At 38.8% G+C, this 27,569-nt stretch overlaps 1 protein-coding gene across 4 annotated transcripts; it reads right to left on the bottom strand.

The window, feature by feature from the left end:
* Positions 1-1,945: 1,945 nt before the first annotated feature.
* pgap4 (post-GPI attachment to proteins GalNAc transferase 4) lies at positions 1,946-27,569 on the bottom strand. 4 transcript variants are annotated; one of them, XM_085275926.1, is made up of 14 exons: positions 27,464-27,519; positions 20,448-20,650; positions 20,179-20,250; positions 19,816-20,049; positions 19,599-19,705; positions 19,339-19,507; positions 18,092-19,226; positions 17,427-17,545; positions 17,171-17,293; positions 17,004-17,069; positions 16,609-16,697; positions 15,604-15,709; positions 14,666-14,721; positions 14,331-14,417 (listed from the first exon to the last, which is right to left on the bottom strand). In XM_085275926.1, the coding sequence occupies exons 1-13, from the start codon at positions 27,501-27,503 to the stop codon at positions 14,713-14,715; spliced, it is 2,472 nt and encodes an 823-aa protein (XP_085132052.1). In that variant the 5' UTR covers positions 27,504-27,519; the 3' UTR covers positions 14,331-14,417; positions 14,666-14,712. The 4 variants fall into 4 exon arrangements, with proteins under 4 accessions (XP_085132053.1, XP_085132054.1, XP_085132055.1 ...); XM_085275927.1 differs by lacking the exons at positions 14,331-14,417; positions 14,666-14,721; positions 15,604-15,709; ... (8 more) ...; positions 20,179-20,250; positions 20,448-20,650 and adding an exon at positions 1,946-6,149 and having other exon boundaries at positions 27,458-27,569; XM_085275928.1 differs by lacking the exons at positions 14,331-14,417; positions 14,666-14,721; positions 15,604-15,709; ... (8 more) ...; positions 20,179-20,250; positions 20,448-20,650 and adding an exon at positions 1,946-6,149 and having other exon boundaries at positions 27,464-27,552.

Here is a 27,569-nt window from a genome sequence, read left to right as displayed (position 1 = left end):
TCATGCGATGGGCCTTGCTGCCACAAGAGTACAATTTGGAGATTCGGCATATAAAAGGATCAGAAACTGTACTAGCTGATGGCCTCTCCCGGCTGTGAGTATGACTTGTTTTGTTGTCTGTCACGAATATTGAAATCTGTGTATACAAAACATAGTCTTGTATTTTAAGGGGAGGGGTGTTACGGCCCTGGGCCTTGGAGAGAGTGAGACTACCCTTTTGTGCTTATGCAAATCTAAGTGTGCCAGACCTCGCGGACGATTGGCTGCCTGGAGATCCCATGACCACTCCATGACCAATTGACTGGCTGATTGTCTGCACCTGGGAGTATAAAAGGCTGAAGATCCTTCACACTAGGGGGGAAACTGCTGCTCTGAAGTGAACATGCAGTGGCCTCCTCGTCTGCTTTGCATGTTAAACCTGTTTGCTGTGTTGCTCTTTGTTATACAGCTCAACTTAGTTTCATTAGAGTTTTGTGATCCTGGCTTGCCTTAGTTACCCTTAGCTTTTATTTTGTGTGCCGCCAGCCTGCTTTAGTTGACCCTTAGCTTTTACGCCTGACTGTTTCGTTTGTTCTTTATGTAATAACTATATGCCCAGTGGTCTGTTGAACAGCCCTGTCGGTTTTCTGTTTAAAGTTTGACATTAAAACCTTTTACTTTACTCAGTTTTGTGTGGGGGGGCTTGTGTACGTTACTCCTCCCCTGACACCTAGCAGAGGGGGTCGTAACACAGTACTCTTGCTGCATTAGAAAAAAAGAGGCTTTCTCTTTGCAACCCTTCCTTGCATGACGTACTTGTTGCATGGGGCTTGTTCAGTATTTTTCCAACTGTGCTGTCATGATAACTGATGCCTGCAGAGTCTGAGATCTAGCTCTTCTTCATTGCCTCTGATTCTCTGTGATTATTGACCTTTGGGCATTTCATCTTGGGTCTCCCTCCTTCTCCTGCTGAGGTGGAGACAATTTGTCAAGATGTGTGGCTTCAGGTCTTTGGTACTCTTGGGGGATGCGGATGGCCCAGATCTCATACATACACATCATCTCTCTCACTCACTCACACACAAAACACAAGGAGATTGTTGATTTGTATATTTGTATTTCTATTTGTACTCTATCCATTATTATATTTTCTTCTTTTTTCCTATTTGTCTTCAATTTCTTTGTGCTTGTTACTTGTGCGTGTTAAGAGAGGGTGTGAATAAAGTAAGGCAGTAAGACAAAGCAATGATTGTTATGCCTGAGCAGTATATTAGCTATGCTCAGCAGAGGACCAGAGCCAGGAGGCACACCACAGTGCTCCAGACCTCTCAGCTCATTTTGTTCAGAGCACAGAGAGAGGGGATGAAATTGAAAGTTTGGATGACCTGGAGTTTAAACGCTTTAATCAGACACCAGCAACAGATCACAGGATAAAGGGAAGTACAGGAAAAACTATGAACGCTCAAGAAAAGGTGGCTGAAGGCGAGTGATAAGGAAAGAACCCCACTAAATGGCATGGACACTGTTTTTGTTCATCACCACTGCTAGAGGTGGAGGGACGCAGTGCAGAGGTGACATCAGATGACAGCACAAGACATCCTGCCTGCCGAGAGTTCATGGACGATGTAATCATGATGACTTCATCAATCCAATTGATGAATCTGACAAAAAACACCTTCAGCATCCAAAGGTCAGAGATTCTAACCCAAGAACAAGGGATCCGATGTTTTGGGAAGAATTATGAGAGCTCTCTGAAGGACACTGCTAATCTCGGGGACACCAAAGCTCAGCTAAGCACCTGGCTCATGGCAACAGCTTGGATGGTTCAGCTTCAATGTTTGTCTCACCGTGTGCAATGAAGTCCAGAACTCCCCATCTTTAAAACCCCATCCAGCACCTTATTGGGTTTATCCTGAACAGTAACAAAGATGGTGCTTGAATACAAACACCCAGAGAGACAAGTAACTCAAAACTCAAAAGATTTATTGTATTAATTGTAAAATCAGTAAAAGAATCACAGTGAAAACAAGACATGTGAAAATCCAAATCAGAAGTGAAAATTGAAATACAATTTTTCAGCTTACTAGAGTAAAAATATCAGTGCTTGAAAACAAAAAACAAACAGCAGAAGTAGTTAAATGTATCACTCAGTTCAGGTCATTCAATAATTCTGACCAACATCCATACAGAAGAGAAGCATTAAAGAGAAAATCCTTTAAATCTCACACAATTTTAACTCAAATTAAATATTTATGACAGTGAACAGTCACATCAATATTGATGATTTAGAAATGAAATACATCCAGTGTATATATGAGAAAGCCAAATAACCCAAATAAAAACCGAAGCAGTCAGCTCTGATAACTTCTCTTGTACAGCCACAGCTAAAGTGAACATCTATCTTCTTTTAAACAAAATATTAATAATTTTTCCAAATCAATGATTTGATTTGAATGATTTTCTTTTATTTAAAACTGATATTCTGTCATATTTTAATTTATGTTCTAAATGTGTGTGGTGTGTATTAATTAATTAATAAGTGTTCTTTATAGGTAAAGAAAAAAATCAGACCAGTAATCATAGATAATGGCATTTACTCAAACCAGCCACAAATAAAATATAACGCTTGTAGATAAATCCGGTTTGTCACTTAGCCCTTTACCAAATAAATTATCTCCTGTCAACACAAAATAATATAATTAAGACATTTTGTGCTTTCTAATATTTCAGTCCTTAATGAATTGCTAACATTCACTCAAATTTAGAAAAAAAAAATCTAACAAAAAACGAAGATTAAAATAAGGCAAATTTGTGATGTATGTGATGTGATGTGTACATTTGGCAAATTTCTCATTTTCCCGTTTCTGGCCAAGATTCACTTTGATACTCTCTAACGAGCTTGCAGCCAGTCAGTAAAACAGAATTTCGGTGTTTTTAGGAAGAGCAGGCGGTTTTTGTTTCAGAATCAGCAGGAAGGAGTGTTTGCTCAACCAGCTCAGCATTGGATTACAAAACAGAAAGCGTTTCTGTCTACTGAATGAACTCATGGGCAGTGTGTCAACAAGTACTGTGCACTTCAGTGATAAATGTGCTCTTATCAGTGTAAGCTTTATAGGAGCCACATGCAAAAGGTTAATAGCAGTAACTAAGAAATCCGATGCTGACGGGGATCAAGGAGACCAGCAAACGTCTAATTCGGCTGTCTCTCACCCTTTACCCTCCCCTGTTGCTTGTCATGTGTTTCTTTGGTGTATTAAGAGTTTTTTCATGTGCAGAGGTGGGGTTTTTTTTCTGTTCTCAAACTGATCTCCCTGTTGGAGGTCAGTCTGGGGGGGGGGGGGGGGGGGAGTTATTTTTTTCTCCTTATCTTTCCTCATGTGGTGCATTTTCCATTGTTATACCTCTCTGACCCGTCTTCCCCATGTGATGTTTTTTGTAATGTATGTATGGTCGGAGGGTAAGATGGCGCCACCATTGCATGCAATAGGTCGGAGGCCTTATGAAATTTCCCCTTGTGGGACTAATAAAGGTATATCAAATCAAATCAAAGAGCAGGCCTGAGCTGAAACCAAAATTTTAGACTGTTCATTGTGAGTGAACCGCCACTAGTGTACATTCTGTTACATCACTAAACCTGTTAAATTAAAACAAAGAAATCCACACGCAAACCAGGAATGTCGTCCTCAGACATTAGTCTTTCATGAGCCAGGGCTCATATTTCATCACCACATGCAAATACACACACAGGCATAACTAGAGAAAGAAAGCGAGTGTGAGACAACTGAAAAGAAAATCTGCAGCAAACAGCAATTAGAGCTGACTTCTGAATGCTCGTACCATTTTGGAGGAAAATCCCAGGTGGCAAAATACGGATATGTTTAGCTTTTATACAATATTAAAACCGATTTCAATCTAAGAGTACAACAGCCAATGGCTCTACCCACTTTCATATTTGCAAAAGGTTAGTGTAAATATGTAAACACGACAGGCGACTAAATCAGCTATCGCTCTCACACACCAGTTCCACTGTAACTTAACTTTAGAAACTTTAGGCATAGTCTGGTGAATTGGTCTCTCCTTACTCTAAGGAGTTACATTTTATTTTACTGTGATTATTGTATATAAAAAACGAATAAATCCTTTAACAGTCAAAGGACAGACAAAGGAAAAACAGGCATTCTGGCAGCATCTGGCTTCTTTTTTAAAAAGGTAAACAAAGAAGAGAACCGTTTACATTTTTTTTTCCAGAAGGGTCCCACACAGCTCAGTGAGAGTGGGTTAGATGATTTGGCAATAAAGAAGTGGCAGAGGCTTTCAAGGTATGGGTCAAAGTAACATTTTCTGCCATCTAACATTTCTATATAAAATAATTTAGGACATGCTATTTTCCTGCATTAATTTGTGTGGTTTTCAACCTCTTCTGAAGAAAAACCATCACCACCTTTTACACTATTTGTGCAGGGTGGATTAAAATAAATGTATATCAGAGAGATGGAGAACTAAAAACACATGTGCGTCTACAAGCTGGAACGTAGACATCTACTAATATATCGATCGAATCCCTTGATAGTTTTCAATGCAAATCACCAAACCAACATTCACTGAGTAATTTGTTAAGATTTCTAAAGAGTCTAGAAGATGGTAAAAAAGCAAAACCCAGGAAGGAGAAACCAGATTAAAGTGAACCTTGCAGTCAGAAGTTCTTCTTCTTCTTCTGTTAGAGGAGCTTGGGCCTGGATGGGTTAGCTCTGACTGAGGAATAAGCCCCAATGTGACTGATGAGGTTGGGTTCTACACTATGGGACCTCTGCCCAGGGACTGTCCTGGCCATTTGATACAGAACAATGTCTTTAGCATGCCCTTTGTAGCAGAATGAACTGTCTAGATACTCAGCCACCCTTAATGAGGCATTGCCAGGGAACAACATGGCTGGGGTGCAGCACTCGGTAGCTGGCGAGACGGCATACAGCTGTGGGGAAATTCTCCGGACTTCTAGAAGGTAATGCCGCCCCAACAACTCTGCAGCGGTCATAAAGTATAGAGTGAAAAAGAGGAGATGGGTAGCGGACAGGGTGAACGAGAAAGAACAAGGGTTCCAGTAAGGAAAGCTGAGGAGGAGAGCCGTTGCGCCAACCAATCCCAGCCCCACCCACTCCAGAATGCGGTATGGCTCAGGGTTCCAGTAGCGTTGTAGCCTTTCAGGATGATATAGCTTGATGTAAAGAGTGTGAAGAGCAAACCTACGTGACAACAAATCCTTTATAACAATGAAAAAGTCATTTCTTGGCAAAGCATCATCTTCTAGAACGACAATATTTTTAGGCTTCACCAGATCCCAGCCTCTGCGGAGACAAAAGACATAATCCCTCTTCTCCTTTTCAAAGGTATTAATTCGCTCCTGTATGCTCTGCTGCTCCTGAGGTGAACGCCGGACCACCCTGAAGTGGCTCTCCAGCACCTTGGCATCTTGGTTTTCCTGCGGGCCACTCTCCACATCACAGACCAGCACCTCCGCGCACTTCTGCTCCCCACAGCTTCCCACAATGTTACTCAGCTGCAGCATTACCTGGAGCAGGTAGTGGTAGTCCCGTGCCTCCTTCCGCCTGGCTGTTACCACAGTGACCAGCAGTTCAGGATGTTGAGTGAAGTTGTTGAATCTGGACGTTGCTGCAGTTGAAGAGCTCTGCCAGAAGTGCAGAGCCTCCTGACCTCGATCTAGGCTTTCCCGCAGCACCACTTCACTCATAGAATCGAGGTACATGGACTTAATGAAGTAGTAAGAGTACAGCAGACGATGGCAGCACAGAGGAAATATGACACAAAATGTGATGATGGACAGGGCGAAGGCTTGAGTGACTGTGCTGGACCATCGCAGGTACTGGCTCAAGAACACTTTCCATCGAGGCATTGGGGAATTTGTCATGTGATGACAAAAAAAAAAGTCAAAAAGAATCTGCTCTGGAGGATTTAGGTCAACATTTACAGTGTCCCAATATGATATAGCAGTCCACTAGCACTTACCACAGCAGTGAAACGTAATGACTGTGGCTGAATAAATGGCTGTGATCTGATAGCCTTGTGGAAAATGAGTCAGCTATTGGTTCTTCTTCTTGTCCACAGAGTGGTAAGAGTTTCAGCTCAGTCCTTGTGGTCTGTTTCTCCACTGATGTCTGTAGAGAGAGACAAGGTATTTCTCAGTTATAGTTTTCAGCTATCCTTTAGATCCTACATTAGAAAACTACTTGCTAGTGGTAGTTCATGTGGAAAGTTTGACACAAACTGGAAATGGAGCACAATAACATTCAAAGTAAAAAATTTGAAACCTTTTCAAATGTATTGCAGTGGTAAGCACAACGTTTTATTTTGAAGGCAAACATTCTCTTTTTCTAGTTTGTACCAGATTTTTGTTAAATATATCCTTTGCATATTTAATGATATAATACAAATAATGAACATGAATTTTCAAGGATAAATGTTTTCTTCTTTTTAAAAGGCATTACGTTATCAGATTATTCCATGATAAATCAGTGAGTGCATGCCATGTGAACCGCTTGGAATCAGCAATTTGTTTTTTTATGTTCGCTTATACAGTGAAGGCAAATGGTAAATGGCCTGTATTTGTATACCGCTTTACTAGTCCCTAAGGACCCCAAAGCCATCCACTCATTCACACACTGGTGATGGCAAGCTACAATGTAGCCACAGCCACCCTGGGGCGCACTGACAGAGGCGAGGCTGCCGGACACTGGCGCCACCGGGCCCTCTGACCGCCACCAGTAGGCAACGGGTGAAGTGTCTTGCCCAAGGACACAACGACCAAGACTGTCGGAGCCGGGGCTCGAACCGGCAACCTTCTGATTACAAGGCAAACTCCCAACTCTTGAGCCACGATCGCCCACAAGGCATGCAACATTTTACCATCATATCATTACTGTATGATGTATAACTATAGACAGTACATGGGGCTGGTTGAAATATAGCTTGAGCCCAGGTTTATGGTAAAGAAGTGACTGAAGTGATTGTTTGTGAAATTGTTTGGGCGACTGTGGCTCAGGGGGTTGGGAAGCGTATCTGTAACCGGAAGGTTGCCGGTTCGATCCCCGGGCTCTCTGTCCTGGTCGTTGTGTCCTTGGGCAAGACACTTTACCCTACTGGTGTTGGCCAGAGGGGCCGATGGCGCGATATGGCAGCCTCGCCTCTGTCAATCTGACCCAGGGCAGCTGTGGCTACAACCATAGCTTGCCTCCACCAGTGTGTGAATGCGAGAGTGAATGAATAGTGCTTTGGGTGCCTTGAAAAGCGCCATATATAAATCCAATCCATTATTATTAAACCTTCAAATTCTTGTTTTGTCAGTTTGTAACGCTGGCCCATTTTTACTCCCTCCTTGCACTTTCTTAATCAAGCATTAGCAAACATGAATTTGAAAAAGATTTTATCCTTAAGGAATCACACCTAGACGTTGAGCCTGGTATAAAATATAGATGGAAAGGACATCTTTTAGACTGTTCTGACCACTTGGTGATATGACCCATTAAATCTACCCCAAAAGCGCTTTTGAAGATTTCTGAGCTGTCAGAAAACAAAGAAAACATCCATGAAATCAATGCTTGTTTCTGTTACTTCACACATACCTGGTATAAAGTTCTTATACAAATAAATAAATAACAGTCTTCTTAGATTTAGCTTATGTTATATGGAATGACCCTTAAAAATAACCCTAAATGCCAGAATGTTGACATTGCTCACACACACCTAAGTAAAGTGAGAGAGGTATTGATTATACTGAACTCCTCCTTCACTGTGGTGGTGGATACAAAACCATTAGTTAATTTAAACATGTTAAAAATGTGAGTACCAAAATCACAGGTGGGAAGTAACAAAGTAAAAATACTTATATAGAATTTTCAGGTATCTGTACATTACTTAAGTATTTATTTTTCTGACAACTTTTTACTTTTACTCCCTATATTTTTAAACAAATTTCTGTTGTTTTGTTTTTTTCAGCACAACTCCGGAAAGACTGCCGGTACTAGGGTTGCCAACTCCCTGAAAAATAAATAAGGGACACCTCGTGGCCAGGGCCGGGCGACCCAATTGTCTTCACCCTTCCCAGTGTGGTGAATTTTCTAGCTCTTTTTTTGTGTGTGAAATTATTTTTTTAACCATTTGACTTGAATTTGATTTAAGTAGATGTGTATTCTTTGTGATATGAACACATGTGAAACAAATGATCATTTAGCCATTTATTTTTAGCTCAAAATGACAACATTAACACAATAAAACAGGTCTCTTTCTTAAACAGAAGCCTGTCATGCTTAACTTTTGAGAATATAAGTAAATCTTTCTTTAAAAGAACTCTGTCCTGCTTAACTTAAAATAATAGAAAACAATAGAAAGAAAAATATTCTTCTAACAGTGCACATTTAGTGCATTTAGTACAATTGGCTTCAGTTGAGGTATTATTTCAGCTTTTCTAATGCTAATCAGCTGCTCCTGTTTGTAAACCCGCTTGTTCCCATGATTACGCATCATAACTCATCATCATTATTCATCTATGTATTACTTTTATGTATTAGTCATCTATTTGTTGTAATCATCTATTCTTGCAGTTGTTTATTACACAAAATAAATTATATTATCACACTTCTGGCCACATAGCGCTGATATTCACTGCACATGCCCATATTAACTTTTTCCAGCCAGGTGTTTTCCTTTTCCCATTCTTCCCTTTCTCTGAGGGGAACAAACATTGCTGCTCTAATGCTGGGCTCACACTGTGCGGTTTTAGGCCCATTTTGAGCCGATTTTTGAGTGATCGGACCGATTTTGGCCTTCATCGTGCGTCGTGTAGTATACGTGGGGTAACGAGAAGTGATTAACACCTCACGACCAGCTCCCGATCATCAATCGCTCGTGAGGGTGTCACCACAGCCGCTCACACTGCTCGCGCGCAAACACGTAAACGTTGGTGTAAAAGACGGAGCAGCACGGCTGTGCAGCGTGTGATCTGGACACAAGCGATGGAGGCACAACTTGTAGAACTTTGGAAAGCTCATCCGAGCCTTTTCGATGTGGCATCACAAAATTATCACGACCACAACAACCGTGAAAATAGTTGGATTTACATGCTGCTCAGTCACAGCTGCCTGATCATGTTTTTCATTAGCAATTTAGCAAAGTTGATGGTGGTGGTGTGCGTGTCTGTGTGAGTGAAAGACAGAGAGAGAGCGACAGATTTTCTGTTATAACCTTCGTGTTATGGACGCACAGTGTGAGCACTCAGGTCGCATCAGAGCATCGGGCCGTATAGTGTGAGATCCTGCATCGTGACCTACCAACTTCTAACCCCTGCGAGTCAATCGTGCAGTTTGAGCAGGAGCTGAATAACGTGACTGAAAAAAATCGCACAGTGTCTGCCCAGCTTTAGGTGTACTGTCGTCCGAGACTTGCACCGCAGTGTCGGCGTTTGTTTCCCTGTTGGCCATGCTTCTTGTTGTGGTCATTTGTTGTCTTCCGGTATTTTCTCCGTAAGCGACCTTTCCTCGACCAATGAGATGAGTGGTAATCTGAATTGTCATACTCGAATTGTCATAAGTGTGGTGTCAGCTCATTGGTCACAAAGCAGGAGAGGGGCTGGGAATTATGTTTTCAAACAAAGTGTTAATTCCATTAACATTTATAGACTACTTTTGATTCTCACTGTATTACGGGACAAAGTGCGTCCCTTATTAGCTCAATACGGGACGTGTACTTTTGTTTCTAAATACGGGACGATTCCGTATTTTAAGGGACGGTTGGCAACCCTAGCCGGTGTTGTGCCAAAAAGTGATTGTCTGCCAGAAACTGATTGCCGTCCGCGGGAGCGCGCGCAGCTGCTTAAAGCTGTAGCGCCCGGATTACTTGCGTTGCCAGCTACTTCCGTACAACTGATATAACGGGCGGGGGGGGGGCAAACAAACACATTTATGCCTTTGTTATTAGGCAAAGGTATGCATATATGAAACTTCAACGTTTCTTGTAACTGAATTATGACGCTTTTCAGAACGTTGCTTTCGGTGTGTAGCGCAGTCACGAATGACTACACGCATCACGATGGAATAATTAATGCCTACAGGTTTAGTATGCCTACTCTCGTTGTTCATATTTGTTATAAGACTGTCGAATAGTAGTTAAAACAATAAAGACCATTTGTGCCAGTATCACCATGACTCTTTCTTGTTTGTTCAGAATAACGACTGAGAACATGGCATTTTAGCGCTACCAAAAAGTGATTGTGGCCTATAACTTGTCACTGAAACAATATTTCTGCTTCAAACTTGGCGGATGTCATTCAGAAGGGTCATATGCCAAATATTACATCTCAAACAGTCCCTTAGAACTGCTGGATAACCTGTAAAGGAACATTAACATTGATAATATGCCATTTTCAGCCTGCCAAAAAGTGATTGTGGCCTATATCCTGTCACTGAAGCAATGTTTCTGCTTCAAACTTGGTGGATGTCATTCAGAAGGGTCCTATGTGACATATTATATCTCAAACACTCTCCAAGAACTGCTGAAAAACTTTTAAAATAACATTAATACCGATAATATCTCATTTTCAACCTGCCAAAAAGTGATTGTGGCCTATATCTAGTTAATGAAATACTATTTCTGCATCAAACTTGTTGGGTATCATCCAAAAGGGTTACATGTGACACATTATATCTCAAACAGTCTCTAAGGACCGTTGAATAACTATTAAAGGACCATTAATACCCATAACATGCCATTTTCGACCTGCCAAAAAGTGATTGTGGACTATAACTTGTCACTGAGATACTATTTCTGCTTCAAACTTGGTGGATGTCATTCAGAAGGGTCATATGTCAAATATTACATCTCAAACAGTCCCTCAGAACTGCTAAATTACCATTAAGGGAACAATAAAACTGACAATATGCAATTTTCAGCCTGCCAAAAAGTGATTGTGGCCTATATCCTGTCACTGAAGCAATGTTTCTGCTTCAAACTTGTTGGGTATCATCCAAAAGGATGATATGTGGCACATCATATCCCAAACAGTCTCTAAGAAATGCTGAATAACCTTTAAAGGATCATTAATACCCATAATATGCCATTTTCGGCCTGCCAAAAAGTGATTGCCACCTATATCTTGTCACTGAAACAATGTTTCTGCTTCAAAATTGTTGGATATCATCCAGAAGGGTTACATGTGACACATTATATCTCAAACAGTCTCTAAGGACTGTTGAATAACTATTAAAGGACCATTAATACCCATAACATGCCATTTTCGACCTGCCAAAAAGTGATTGTGGACTATAACTTGTCACTGAGATACTATTTCTGCTTCAAACTTGGTGGATGTCATTCAGAAGGGTCATATGTCAAATATTACATCTCAAACAGTCCCTCAGAACTGCTAAATTACCATTAAGGGAACAATAAAACTGACAATATGCCATTTTCAGCCTGCCAAAAAGTGATTGTGGCCTATATCCTGTCACTGAAGCAATGTTTCTGCTTCAAACTTGTTGGATATCATCCAGAAGGGTTACATGTGACATATTATATCCCAAACACTCTCCAAGAACTGCTGAATAACTTTTAAAAGAACATTAATACCCATAATATGCCATTTTCGACCTGCCAAAAAGTGATTGTGGACTATATCTTGTCACTGAAAGAATATTTCTGCTTCAGACTTGCTGGAAGTCATTCAGATGGGTCATATGTCAAATATTATATCTCCACCAGTCCCTTAGAACTGCTGAATAACTTTTAAAGGGACAATAATACCTATAATATGCCATTTTCAGCCTGCCAAAAAGTGATTGTGGACCATAACTTGTCACTGAAACAATATTTCGGCTTCAAACTTGTTGGATATATTCCAGAAGGGTTACATGTGATATATTATATCCCAAAAACTCTCCAAGAACTGCTGAATAACTTGTACAGGAACAATAAAACTGACAATATGCCATTTTCAAGCTGCCAAAAAGTGATTGTGGCCTATAACTTGTCACTGAAACAATATTTCTGCTTCAAACTTGGCGGATGTCATTTAGAAGGGTCATATGTCAAATATTACATCTCAAACAGTCCCCTAGAACTGCTGGATAACCTGTAAAGGAACATTAACTTTGATAATATGCCATTTTCGGCCTGCCAAAAAGTGATTGTGGCCTATATCCTGTCACTGAAACAATATTTCTGCTTCAAACTTGGCGGATGTCATTTAGAAGGGTCATATGTCAAATATTACATCTCAAACAGTCCCCTAGAACTGCTGGATAACCTGTAAAGGAACATTAACATTGATAATATGCCATTTTCGGCCTGCCAAAAAGTGATTGTGTCCTATATCTTGTCACTGAAACAATGTTTCTGCTTCAAACTTGGTGGATGTCATTCAGAAGGGTCCTATGTGACATATTATATCTCAAACACTCTCCAAGAACTGCTGAAAAACTTTTAAAATAACATTAATACCGATAATATCTCATTTTCAACCTGCCAAAAAGTGATTGTGGCCTATATCGTGTTAATGAAATACTATTTCTGCTTCAAACTTGCTGCATGTCATTCTGAAGGGTCCTATGTGACATAGTATATCTGAAACAGTCCCTTAGAACTGCTGAATAACCATTAAGGGAACGATAAAACTGATAATATGCAATTTCCAACCTGCCAAAAAGTGATTGTGGCCTATATCTTGTCACTGAAACAATATTTCTGCATCAAACTTGTTGGGTATCATCCAAAAGGGTTACATGTGACACATTATATCTCAAACAGTCTCTAAGGACTGTTGAATAACTATTAAAGGACCATTAATATCGATAATATGCCATTTTCGACCTGCCAAAAAGTGATTGTGGACTATAACTTGTCACTGAAATACTATTTCTGCTTCAGACTTGGTGGATGTCATTCAGAAGGGTCATATGTCAAATATTACATCGCAAACAGTCCCTCAGAACTGCTAAATTACCATTAAGGGAACAATAAAACTGACAATATGCCATTTTCGGCCTGCCAAAAAGTGATTGTGGCCTATATCTTGTCACTGAAACAATATTTCTGCTTCAGACGTGTTGGGTATCATCCAAAAGGATGATATGTGGCTCATCATATCCCAAACAGTCTCTAAGAAATGCTGAATAACTTTTAAAGGATCATTAATACCCATAATATGCCATTTTAAGCCTGCCAAAAAGTGATTGCCACCTAAATCTTGTCACTGAAACAATATTTCTGCTTCATAATTTTTGGATATCCTCCAGAAGGATTACATGTGATATGTTATATCCCAAACACTCTCCAAGAACTGCTGAATAACTTTTAAAAGAACATTAATACCGATAACATGTCATTTTCAACCTGCCAAAAAGTGATTGTGGCCTATATCTAGTTAATGAAATACTATTTCTGCTTCAAACTTGCTGCATGTCATTCTGAAGGGTCCTATGTGACATAGTATATCTCAAACAGCCCCTTAGAACTGCTGAATAACCATTAAGGGAACGATAAAACTGATAATATGCAATTTCCAACCTGCCAAAAAGTGATTGCCGCCTATATCTTGTCACTGAAACAATATTTCTGCTTCAAAATTGTTGGATATCCTCCAGAAGGGTTACATGTGACATATTATATCCCAAACACTCTCCAAGAACTGCTGAATAACTTTTAAAAGAACATTAATACCCATAATATGTCATTTTCAACCTGCCAAAAAGTGATTGTGGACTATATCTTGTCACTGAGATACTATTTCTGCTTCAAACTTGGTGGATGTCATTCAGAAGGGTTACATGTGACATATTCCAAATGGAAACAGCTGGGAGGAGACCCCCATAAATAAATTAGGAACAATAAGTAATAGGAAAGAGAAAACAAAAGGTAAAAACATGTAATTCCAACACAGCATTTATTAATTTAAACGAAAATAAAAAAACAATAACAATAACATCCAATTAAAGAAGAAACCACCAATTTAAATAAACTAACAAATATACCAGAAAAAGGGGGGTATTGTGGAAGCTGAACACCAGTAAACCATTAAACAACATATATATTAATTCTTTTACCACAGTAACTATAGTGCTAACATGTTAGGAAACAGGAAATAATTGAATAATCCTAGAAAGTAATTCAAATCAAATCTGAATTTTAATGTAGTTAACAATACAGAAGCACACACAGCAACACAAACATAAATGAATGAATGAAAAAATAAATAAATAAACGAATTAATATTATTGAAGACAACGATACAAAACAAACATTTCAAAGACTTAGAAAAATTGCCAGAGATCCTAACTGTCTGACCAGCATGCTTCACAGACAAATTTTTTTTCTGTGCTCTTGCAGGGCGTCTTTGCACAGCCCCTGTGGTACCACCGTGGGCAAATGTCACAGCCAATCTGAATTAGACAAAACAAGGAAACACAAGTATTATGTTAATAGTGGTATACAAAGAAGTATTTAAATAACAGTTTTGCAAAATACTCAGATCATAAAGCAGTCCACCATTCATTACAACTACAATAAGTCAGATGATGTATCCACATAGTTTGTAAAATTTTTAAAATTATATTTTTGTTTTGTGATTTTTTTTTTTTCATCTTTTTAGACTGAAAGGGCTATGGACATGTAAAACATAAGCATTTACCCATTTGGTGTCACCATCGTGGTTCCCACAATAGTGGCATAGGTCAGTCAGGTCATCTTAAACAACAAAAAGCAATTACTTTAATTTTAATAATAATGGACTCTGTTTGCATGACTACATAATAACAATATAGCAATAAAAGAACAATGTTAAAAACACGTTCAAAAACGTTGCTAAATGTTCAGACATCGTAGCTGACATATGCATATACACTTACTGGACAATTTATTAGTTACACCTAAAAGGCTGCTCGTAAAGAGAAATACCTAATCACGTGCCAATCACATGGCAGACATGCATTGCGGCATGTACACAAGGTAAAACTTCGGAGGTTGTCATTGAGCATCAGCATGGGAAAAAAGTATACTGAATTGAATTAGAGCGTTGCATTGTTGTTACTTGCAGATAGGCTGGGCTGAGCATTTGTGGAACTAATGATCTAGTGAGATTTTCACACAAACATCTCACAACAGAATGGTTGCAAAAAAACAATTAATTTAGTGAGTGGCAGTTCTCCTGGAAAAATTGTCTAGCTGATGCATACCAGAGAATGCATTGACTGCTACAGCTGGTAGGGTGACTACATAAAAACACAACATAACTGACCATTTACAACCAGGGATGGCAATAGAGCATCTTGCTCCAAGAATTGCGGAATTTCAGAAAAAATTTATAAGTCCATGGACGGTTACATACTCAGAACATAAAATATTGAAAGCTGAAATCTTATCAACGTTTACTCTTACACCATTTAAGTAGTTATGAAGTTAACGTCATTGCCACTAACATATGGAAATTAATCTAAGTAATTGTGAAAAATATGTATATTTGATCATATAATTTATCCTAATTTGTGGTCCAAGAGCTGGTCTTTATTGCTGCAGATTCTGCATGCCTTTTATTCATTATGTTTATTTCAGTCATGCTCTTACACATACCTTCAATACGTAGGCACCACATGAAGTTGCATCCTGTTGAATAGGATGAGGCAGTGTGTCACATGCCCATCTTGATGCATTAAGCCCTCTGTGTCTCATGAAAAACCTGAAAGACATATGTAGGGATTAATAAGTTGTTATGTATAAACAATTTGCATGTTAAACCTAGACATGTAAGGCGCGTGTGGGGTACTGGTACAAGCCAGAGGAAGGACATCCAGCGGACATCTTGGCCAAATTAGGAAAACAAAACACCAGTGCTGTTGACCGAAAGGTGGAAACTGTGCTACAGTTCGATAAACAAGGCACAAGAAGTTACCTAACTACATGAACAGTCATACAGTGGGATACACAGAGGACAGCTATACAGGAGGAAATTACTAAATAATCTGGGAACCAAACATAATCCAACAACCCAAAAATATGACACTTTTCTCTATAGAATAAACTCAGGGTTACAAAGTCAGCTTTGAACATAAGCCATAATACAAAATCACAGGGACACTAGACAACTCAAAACCCTTGGTCGATAGACCCAGGATCCCAACAAAATTTGTTTTTGATTAAATGAGGCATAACTTACAAATGTAATTACGTAACTCATTTTAAAATACTGTATACACAAAAGGTGCAGTCCTCAGAAAAAGAATAAGTTGATTTTTCTAATTGAGAGATTTGTGATACTTCAACAAGATTGTTAAATACAATAAAGTACTATGCTTGGAATTCATACTTTTTAAAATATATTTGAAAAAATGATTGTCTTTGAGCGTATACCTTTGACATCAAAGACTTAAAAATGAACGGAATGTGTCAGCTTGTGTATATTTGGCAACATCCAGCAGCTCCAAAATGTGAGATGAGAATGCATTAGACAGATTATTTTAAAGATCATTGCAACTACTACAATTTCAAGGTAATTTATAATGTCACTTGCTGAGTTTTAGATTTTTTTTCATCTACTGGATTTACATTGTGTTAACATATATGCAGAGACAAATTTACCTTGAAATGTCCTGGCATTGTCTGACTCTCCTTATGCTTTCACCAAGTGGATCGAGAAACACGCTTCTCTTTTCTGCAGGTTTGATCACCTAAATGTTGAAGCACTAGAGTTACAAATAAATAAAATTGACTATGTACTTGTGTCTCGCAAGGCACAATGAATGCACTACTTAATTTATGCTTGAACATAAGATCAAGATGGGTGAGAAAAGAATTTTAAAAAGACATACAATGTCTTAGTAATATGCTCTTATATATTGTGTCTCTTCTTAATTGCAAATGATTCCCAAATTGTCCAATTTGGAGAATGTTTTAAAATGTATTTATATTGTTCCTTTAACTGGTCACCCACTAGTCTATACCGAAATGACCATGAAGTATGAAAAAAATATTACCACCAGCATCCAGTGATGACCTTCATTGACAACTCCCAAAATATACTTGTAGACGACTGGGTCAATCTGTAATACATTAAAAAACAAAGTTAAATAGACCCACCTCACTGATAATACATATTGCAAAGCTTTTAAGGACAACTTAATGACAGAATATTGTTTAATACCTTAATTTTTGGCTTATTCCTCTTCCATACCCGTGTCATTTCATAGGTGTCAACCATAAATGCTCTTTCAGCACTGTCTTGGTTGAATTTGCTTACCAAGACAGTCAGATAAGCATTAATAACCTGGAATTACAACAAGAGATTCACAGTAATTGCTTTCAATTTTTAAATAAATTAACTAAAATTAGTTATGCTACAAACATTTTTTGTAGGAAACAGTAAGCATAAAAACAATAATAAAGAAATGTCAGTTTACCTCACTTTCTAGTTCCCTTTGGGGAGCTGTATTGTAAATGTCATTAAAGAAAATCTTGTATGGTCCGATTTTTGACATGAGTACATACGTCTTATTTCCCTCCCACGCATCTGTCACATCTGTAAAGTGTTTACAAAAATTAATGTAGTATCTGGATGGACCGTAGAAAAAAAGAACCCCCCCCCCCCCCAAAAAAAAAAACACAACTAACTAAAATACAACACAAAAAAACAACAACAACAACATCAACAACTATAAATGGTTGTAAAATAATTCAGCTGACTACTTTTAGACATGATAAGAAGATGATATTAGATGAGTTTTAGTGTTCCTTAGGTTATTACATGTCAGTTTGCACATTAAGTTAAATATTTTATGAATAATTCAGAATGCTTTGTGATTAAGACTAATGCAAAAGTGACAGTGACAGTATTACCTAACTGCAAATTAGTGTTCCAGGTTTAAGGAACACATCCTCAGGGCTATTCAGCTGTATGTTACTGTTCATTAATCTTTCTTTACGACTAAAAGATAGACAGAACTTTTGAAAACATGAGGCCGCAACTGATAACCATTCTGGATCAACAGTTAAAGACTACGTAGTCAGTAAATGCTATTCCAAAAACAACAATAATTTTAGCACTTCTTAAAACGAATAAACATACTCTTGATGATCGAGGGGTCTACTGTAGATATTACAGAGGCAGTGGAGGCATGCATCGTGCCCAGAGCAGCACTGGACAATGCGTTGGTGTCTGACCCAGGTGTGGACATGGTGGTGGAAATTTCAGGTGTGGACGTGGTGTTAGATGGTACAGAGGTGGATGTGGTGGTCGATGGTTCAGAGGTGGACGTGGTGGTGGATGGTACAGAGGTGGATGTGGTGGTCGATGGTTCAGAGGTGGACGTGGTAGTGGATGGTACAGAGGTGGACGTGGTGGTGGATGGTACAGAGGTGGACGTGGTGGTGGATGGTACAGAGGTGGACGTGGTGGTGGATGGTACAGAGGTGGACATGGTGGTGGATGGTACAGAGGTGGACGTGGTGGTGGATGGTACAGAGGTGGACGTGGTGGTGGATGGTACAGAGGTGGACGTGGTAGTGGATGGTACAGAGGTGGATGTGGTGGTGGATGGTACAGAGGTGGACGTGGTGGTGGATGGTACAGAGGTGGACGTGGTGGTGGATGGTACAGAGGTGGACGTGGTGGTGGATGGTACAGAGGTGGATGTGGTGGTGGATGGTACAGAGGTGGACGTGGTAGTGGATGGTACAGAGGTGGATGTGGTGGTCGATGGTTCAGAGGTGGACGTGGTAGTGGATGGTACAGAGGTGGATGTGGTGGTCGATGGTTCAGAGGGTGACGTGGTGGTTGGGGGCCCGACTGTGGATGTGGTAGTGGTGGATGGCTCAGAAGAAGAAGAAGCATTTGACAACTTATGTGGAATTCTTGGCTGTTCCTCTGTGAACACCATTAAATGATCGATGTTAATTTTTGGTATTGTCACACCTTTGCTGTCCAAAAGATCCACACTTTTTCCTGCTATTGCAGCAATTGTGTAGGGGCCGAGGTAATTGCGGTCTAACTTGCCCCCTTTCCTCTGCTGGCTCCTCGTGTTCATCCTCCACACTTTCATGCCGACTGTAAAACTCGGACTAGGTCTGCCTTTATTTTTGTTTTGATATTTTGCCTGTGTTTTTTTGCTATTGGAAATAGCAGTCTGAAGGACTTCATCCAGCTTGAGAATTTCTTCTGTTGCCTCTTCAACAGACAAAATGTCCTCCACACTGCTGTCCACCTGTAAGATGTAGAAAAGGGATGTGTTATTATATGACAATCAAAAAAAATTCCATAAAAGACATGTAAAGTCTTATGTATTTAATCCAACAATGTTATTTAAAATAACTTACTCTGTATTCATCTGGGATTTGAGTAGGGTACCTTGCCTCTCTACCAAACATTAAAAAAAAGGGTGAGTACTTCGTGGTCATATGGCGCTTGGTTCTCAGGCCGAACATGACAGGATCCAAATGTTTGTCCCATTCCTCTGGCTTTTCATTGACCAACTTGGAAAGTGCTCTACAAAATTAAATAACAAAGCAGTTATTGGGATATGAAGTAAAACCAAATTAAAAATATGAACATATGAGATGCGTAAATAACATTATACCTCTGTATGGTCCCATTCATCCTTTCTACCAACCCATTTGTCTGCGGGTGGTATGGGGCACAGAGACTCCTTTCAATGTTTAGTATTTTGCAAACATTTCGGTTGATCTGAATTCAGAAAGAAATAACCACATTACACTAGTAAAACAAGATAACACTTTGTTAGACAGTTAATTTAATTCTAACTGAGTAATGGATTTTAGGTGTTTCTTACTTACTTCATTCACAAACTCCTTCCCCTGGTCCGTTAGAATGCGCTTCGGTGCTTCAAACTGGTAAAAGAACTTCAGAATGCATTTTGCTACCTCTTCTGCACTTTTGGACTTCAAAGGATATGCCTGGGGCCATTTTGTTAAGTAGTCAATAAGTACACATATGTACTGGTTGTTATTTGAAGTCATTTTTAGTGGACCAATTAAATCCATTCCAATAAGCTCAAATGGCTGGTTGACCTATTAAACACAGAAATCATTAGCAATGCGTTATTTTCAATATAGTAATTTTAATTTTAATCAATGTTTTTTATTTTATGTATTATGTCACAAACCATTTACAGGAAAAAATACACCTAAAATGTTTACCTGTATCGGTGTGTACTCCACCTCCTTTTTAATGATGACACTGCTGGCCTGGCATGCCACACACTGAGTCACCTGAAAGAAGGGCAAAATCATTTAAATAATATTATTATAATCTAATCATTATAATAATTTAAATCATAAAAATCTCAATAAAAACACGTATAAGACATCAACAGCTAACTAGTACACTTGTTAACTTGAAATTTAAGACAATAAAGGACATTTTGCGAGACAAACAATATGCATGTATAATCAAGTTGTATACAGACCCATAAATGTATGTCCTCTGACATTCCAGGCCAATAAAATCTTTTTGAGATTGCTTCTCTTGTTTTTTTCTGGCCACAGTGCGAACCACCACTGCTGGCATGAAAATCAAGGAAAACTTCATTGGCTTTGTTGGGCCCACACAGCACTTTTGCCTTAATGCAGTGATTTGTGCCTTTGTGCCTTATGTAGTACAACTCGCCATCTGTAAGAAATAAAAGAAATACATGAGTAGTTTTAATCAGCTATAATATAGTCATAAATGCTGAATTATTACAGTAATGTAACATGGTGAAAAACACATGATATGTATTTGTAAATAGAATTATTTCCACAATAGCAATGTACCACACCAAAGAGTTAATGTTTAATTATAAATATTTACTAAATAACACACCATAGTTCATTATGAATTACAGTTATGAGCCAGTGCACGCATTGAAAAATCAAAAGCAGGGCATTTTGCTGTTTACTTGAAATAAAAAAAAAACCTCATTAAGGGTGAGCGACTGTTGTATTGCTGACACGTGTATTGATTAGCACAGCAAAATAAAAAACAACACACGAACAGACCACGTGATCTCACAATATAAATTCTCTTTTTTCTAAATTATTCCTTTTTGTCAAATTATGTCTTTCATTTTAGAAATATTACAAGACAACTATAATATGTGGCTGGTGTCATTAAAAAAATCCCCATTTAAATTTTTCAAACAGAATTAAGTTGTAAACACTACGAACTTCCAAAGCTAGTCAGTAGTAGTTACAACACCGTCACACCTAGTAATGGCGGTGATGGCGATGATGTTGTTCACTTGGGAATTAGAACACACACTATACATGTTTTAGGACAATTATTATGTATTCCTCAAGAGACGTAACTAGGATGCCCTACTTTTGCTCGCTGTTGTGCGCAGCTGTTAATTAAACTCAAATTTGGCAAACAGTGGAAAGCTAAAAAAAATACGTAAAACATTCGACAAACTCACCTTGAACCTCAAAGTTCTTTGCCTTTCGACGAAAATTGCACTTTTGTGTGGTGGAAAAGCCACTAGGCAAGGTTCCATTGGTTTTAAACGACAGGATATCGGAATAAAGAGTGGGGTCCATGACTCTGTAACGCTTTTCTTACACTCGGCTAATTGAAGCACTTTAGGCCTACCAATTGAGCTCTAAGCAACAGGATGTTGAGTAAATTTAAATCGGAAAAACATTTTTTTAAAAGGGAAAAGACAAAGTAATATTCTAAAAAAAGAAATATTTTATGACAGAATGAACGAAAACCTTCCAAAACGTGAAATTATCCTTATATTTAGATAAGACAATGTTTACAATCTAAAATTTGTTTATTTTAATTTTTAAAAAGAAATGTCAGGTCATTATGTGCGTAATAAATATTATTTCAGTGACAAGATATAGGACACAATCACTTTTTGGCAGGCCGAAAATGGCATATTATCAATGTTAATGTTCCTTTACAGGTTATCCAGCAGTTCTAAGGGACTGTTTGAGATGTAATATTTGACATATGACCCTTCTGAATGACATCCACCAAGTTTGAAGCAGAAATAGTATCTCAGTGACAAGATATAGTCCACAATCACTTTTTGGCAGGTTGAAAATGACATATTATGGGTATTAATGTTCTTTTAAAAGTTATTCAGCAGTTCTTGGAGAGTGTTTGGGATATAATATGTCACATGTAACCCTTCTGGAGGATATCCAACAATTTTGAAGCAGAAATATTGTTTCAGTGACAAGATATAGGCGGCAATCACTTTTTGGCAGGTTGGAAATTGCATATTATCAGTTTTATCGTTCCCTTAATGGTTATTCAGGAGTTCTAAGGGGCTGTTTGAGATATACTATGTCACATAGGACCCTTCAGAATGACATGCAGCAAGTTTGAAGCAGAAATAGTATTTCATTAACTAGATATAGGCCACAATCACTTTTTGGCAGGTTGAAAATGACATGTTATCGGTATTAATGTTCTTTTAAAAGTTATTCAGCAGTTCTTGGAGAGTGTTTGGGATATAACATATCACATGTAATCCTTCTGGAGGATATCCAAAAATTATGAAGCAGAAATAGTGTTTCAGTGACAAGATTTAGGTGGCAATCACTTTTTGGCAGGCTTAAAATGGCATATTATGGGTATTAATGATCCTTTAAAAGTTATTCAGCATTTCTTAGAGACTGTTTGGGATATGATGAGCCACATATCATCCTTTTGGATGATACCCAACACGTCTGAAGCAGAAATATTGTTTCAGTGACAAGATATAGGCCACAATCACTTTTTGGCAGGCCGAAAATGGCATATTGTCAGTTTTATTGTTCCCTTAATGGTAATTTAGCAGTTCTGAGGGACTGTTTGCGATGTAATATTTGACATATGACCCTTCTGAATGACATCCACCAAGTCTGAAGCAGAAATAGTATTTCAGTGACAAGTTATAGTCCACAATCACTTTTTGGCAGGTCGAAAATGGCATATTATCGATATTAATGGTCCTTTAATAGTTATTCAACAGTCCTTAGAGACTGTTTGAGATATAATGTGTCACATGTAACCCTTTTGGATGATACCCAACAAGTTTGATGCAGAAATATTGTTTCAGTGACAAGATATAGGCCACAATCACTTTTTGGCAGGTTGGAAATTGCATATTATCAGTTTTATCGTTCCCTTAATGGTTATTCAGCAGTTCTAAGGGACTGTTTCAGATATACTATGTCACATAGGACCCTTCAGAATGACATGCAGCAAGTTTGAAGCAGAAATAGTATTTCATTAACACGATATAGGCCACAATCACTTTTTGGCAGGTTGAAAATGAGATATTATCGGTATTAATGTTATTTTAAAAGTTTTTCAGCAGTTCTTGGAGAGTGTTTGAGATATAATATGTCACATAGGACCCTTCTGAATGACATCCACCAAGTTTGAAGCAGAAACATTGTTTCAGTGACAAGATATAGGACACAATCACTTTTTGGCAGGCCGAAAATGGCATATTATCAATGTTAATGTTCCTTTACAGGTTATCCAGCAGTTCTAGGGGACTGTTTGAGATGTAATATTTGACATATGACCCTTCTAAATGACATCCGCCAAGTTTGAAGCAGAAATATTGTTTCAGTGACAAGTTATAGGCCACAATCACTTTTTGGCAGCTTGAAAATGGCATATTGTCAGTTTTATTGTTCCTGTACAAGTTATTCAGCAGTTCTTGGAGAGTTTTTGGGATATAATATATCACATGTAACCCTTCTGGAATATATCCAACAAGTTTGAAGCCGAAATATTGTTTCAGTGACAAGTTATGGTCCACAATCACTTTTTGGCAGGCTGAAAATGGCATATTATAGGTATTATTGTCCCTTTAAAAGTTATTCAGCAGTTCTAAGGGACTGGTGGAGATATAATATTTGACATATGACCCATCTGAATGACTTCCAGCAAGTCTGAAGCAGAAATATTCTTTCAGTGACAAGATATAGTCCACAATCACTTTTTGGCAGGTCGAAAATGGCATATTATGGGTATTAATGTTCTTTTAAAAGTTATTCAGCAGTTCTTGGAGAGTGTTTGGGATATAATATGTCACATGTAACCCTTCTGGATGATATCCAACAAGTTTGAAGCAGAAACATTGCTTCAGTGACAGGATATAGGCCACAATCACTTTTTGGCAGGCTGAAAATGGCATATTGTCAGTTTTATTGTTCCCTTAATGGTAATTTAGCAGTTCTGAGGGACTGTTTGAGATGTAATATTTGACATATGACCCTTCTGAATGACATCCACCAAGTTTGAAGCAGAAATAGTATCTCAGTGACAAGTTATAGTCCACAATCACTTTTTGGCAGGTCGAAAATGGCATGTTATGGGTATTAATGGTCCTTTAATAGTTATTCAACAGTCCTTAGAGACTGTTTGAGATATAATGTGTCACATGTAACCCTTCTGGATGATATCCAACAATTTTGAAGCAGAAACATTGTTTCAGTGACAAGATATAGGTGGCAATCACTTTTTGGCAGGCCGAAAATGGCATATTATGGGTATTAATGATCCTTTAAAGGTTATTCAGCATTTCTTAGAGACTGTTTGGGATATGATGTGCCACATATCATCCTTTTGGATGATACCCAACAAGTTTGAAGCAGAAACATTGCTTCAGTGACAGGATATAGGCCACAATCACTTTTTGGCAGGCTGAAAATTGCATATTGTCAGTTTTATTGTTCCCTTAATGGTAATTTAGCAGTTCTGAGGGACTGTTTGAGATGTAATATTTGACATATGACCCTTCTGAATGACATCCACCAAGTTTGAAGCAGAAATAGTATCTCAGTGACAAGTTATAGTCCACAATCACTTTTTGGCAGGTCGAAAATGGCATGTTATGGGTATTAATGGTCCTTTAATAGTTATTCAACGGTCCTTAGAGACTGTTTGAGATATAATGTGTCACATGTAACCCTTTTGGATGATACCCAACAAGTTTGATGCAGAAATAGTATTTCATTAACTAGATATAGGCCACAATCACTTTTTGGCAGGTTGAAAATGAGATATTATCGGTATTAATGTTATTTTAAAAGTTTTTCAGCAGTTCTTGGAGAGTGTTTGAGATATAATATGTCACATAGGACCCTTCTGAATGACATCCACCAAGTTTGAAGCAGAAACATTGCTTCAGTGACAGGATATAGGCCACAATCACTTTTTGGCAGGCTGAAAATGGCATATTATCAATGTTAATGTTCCTTTACAGGTTATCCAGCAGTTCTAAGGGACTGTTTGAGATGTAATATTTGGCATATGACCCTTCTGAATGACATCCGCCAAGTTTGAAGCAGAAATATTGTTTCAGTGACAAGTTATAGGCCACAATCACTTTTTGGTAGCGCTAAAATGCCATGTTCTCAGTCGTTATTCTGAACAAACAAGAAAGAGTCATGGTGATACTGGCACAAATGGTCTTTATTGTTTTAACTACTATTCGACAGTCTTATAACAAATATGAACAACGAGAGTAGGCATACTAAACCTGTAGGCATTAATTATTCCATCGTGATGCGTGTAGTCATTCGTGACTGCGCTACACACCGAAAGCAACGTTCTGAAAAGCGTCATAATTCAGTTACAAGAAACGTTGAAGTTTCATATATGCATACCTTTGCCTAATAACAAAGGCATAAATGTGTTTGTTTGCCCCCCCCCCCGCCCGTTATATCAGTTGTACGGAAGTAGCTGGCAACGCAAGTAATCCGGGCGCTACAGCTTTAAGCAGCTGCGCGCGCTCCCGCGGACGGCAATCAGTTTCTGGCAGACAATCACTTTTTGGCACAACACCGGTACCCACAAGTTGCTGTTGTGCTACTTCAGCATCTAGCTAGCCATACAGAAGAGGAGCAACAATAAAGGTGTAACATGTTGTGGCAGGTTATTTCAAATGCAACTATAAGCTCAGCAAACATTAGCAAACGCTCAAACTGCTTGTAGCACAGTGTGTTGCTAGCTAAAGGTCCAACTGTTGTATTTCACAGAGAAAGAAAATAGCTAACTTCACTCAGAGATGGGGAAAGATAAGAAAGGCAGGAGAAGAAGAGAGGTTAGATTTAAAGATAAGGACTGCTCAGTTCAGCTGGATAAACTGGAAATTTGAAACTAACATGCAAGTCCTCATGTTTTTAAGTCAGATAGGGTCCTGACATGTGACATTGCTTTTTTTTTTTTAAATTGTGAAACATGCTGCACAACAAACTGAGGCAGACTAACTTGCATTTACATGATTTTAATAAGTTGCGTTTCTCTGAGTGTCATGGGTCCCTGTGTAGCTTCAGCATTGTCTTTGAAGTGTCTTTGGGTGTTTCCCTACCCCAAAGCCCGCTTTTTCTACAGTCTTGTGTTCGGGTGATTGTCACCGGCAATAGTGATAAAGGGTAAAGTAGGTTTGGGGCGGATTTCACCCAGTGATAGTGTTAGTGTACAAAATCAGGCGATCTTGATTTTTAGCGATAATATTCTTGTTTGCTCTAATAAGGTTGCTCTGCAGGTTAGTGCTGGATAAACAGGTTAGTGCTGGATAAACAGGTCAGCTTGCTGTACTGTGATGGATTTAAAGTAAAGAGCAGTGTGTGACTGGTGCACAGTGGCTGCCTAGTAAAAAGTTAGTACAAGCAGTGTCCTCTCAGTGTTGAGGATGGAAATCAGCCAAGACAACTTATGAAACGTCTGCTGACATCTGGCTGAATTCAAGTGTGTACATCCACAAAGAGCAGCTGGTAGCTGATAACAGCCTGTACATTAAGAACATCTGCTGGAGCTCTCAACAGAAATTATTGTGAGTTGTGATTCTTTCCCCCACACTGAGCGATTACATCTGACTTTAGGAAATTATGATTCTAGAAATACTCCACGCATCTACGTGTTGCGATAACCCCCGTGACAAGACGGTAGCCCGAGTAAACGTTTGCTAACAGTAAGGAGCCAGCAATCAGGGAAACACTGAAATCTTCCGTAAAGGAAGTGTGGCTCACATAATATGCGCGTTCACGTCGCTATTTTTAGATAATAAACTATATCGCGCTTTAGTATTTACAAACTCCGCGCATGTGCCAACAAAGCCGTGGACGCCAGTAAAGTAGAAATAAAGTCAAGAAATGTTACTGTGCTTTTTTCGCTGTGGTCGCTTTATTTTTTAAAAGTGAATAACAGATGACACCATACGGCAAGAAACACGGTCTGTGTTTAAACAGCGCTCTCTCTAAGCTCTGGGTAACACCACGGATCAGTCAAAGTTAGTAAAAACACCCAACACAGGATTGTTTGCGCTTAACGTGCCAGATTAAATTCTGTTGCTCGCGCCGTCCCAGCGCTGTGAAATACGGATCAAAGATCACCGTTACGCCGCGTGAACCATCCGAGAATGAGGAGGGCCTCAATTCAGACATTCTGAGAGAAAACACGGCAGACAAATAAATAAACAACACTTACACTTACTTGCGGTCGATTTCCGTTCCTCGCTAACATGACCGAACATCACAGCAACCTCCCCTAAGATACGGCAAGTGACCCGCAGTAAAATACCGTATTACTGAGAACACAG

The sequence above is a fragment of the Mchenga conophoros genome, linkage group LG6 (genome assembly GCF_057382185.1).
Source record: "Mchenga conophoros isolate Kocher_MC1m ecotype Shallow Benthic linkage group LG6, M_conophoros_male_GT1.1, whole genome shotgun sequence".
NCBI classification, from domain to species: Eukaryota; Metazoa; Chordata; class Actinopteri; order Cichliformes; family Cichlidae; genus Mchenga; species Mchenga conophoros.
The sequence above is the reverse complement of the archived record's forward strand: the minus strand, read 5'-3'. Positions and strand labels throughout refer to the sequence as shown.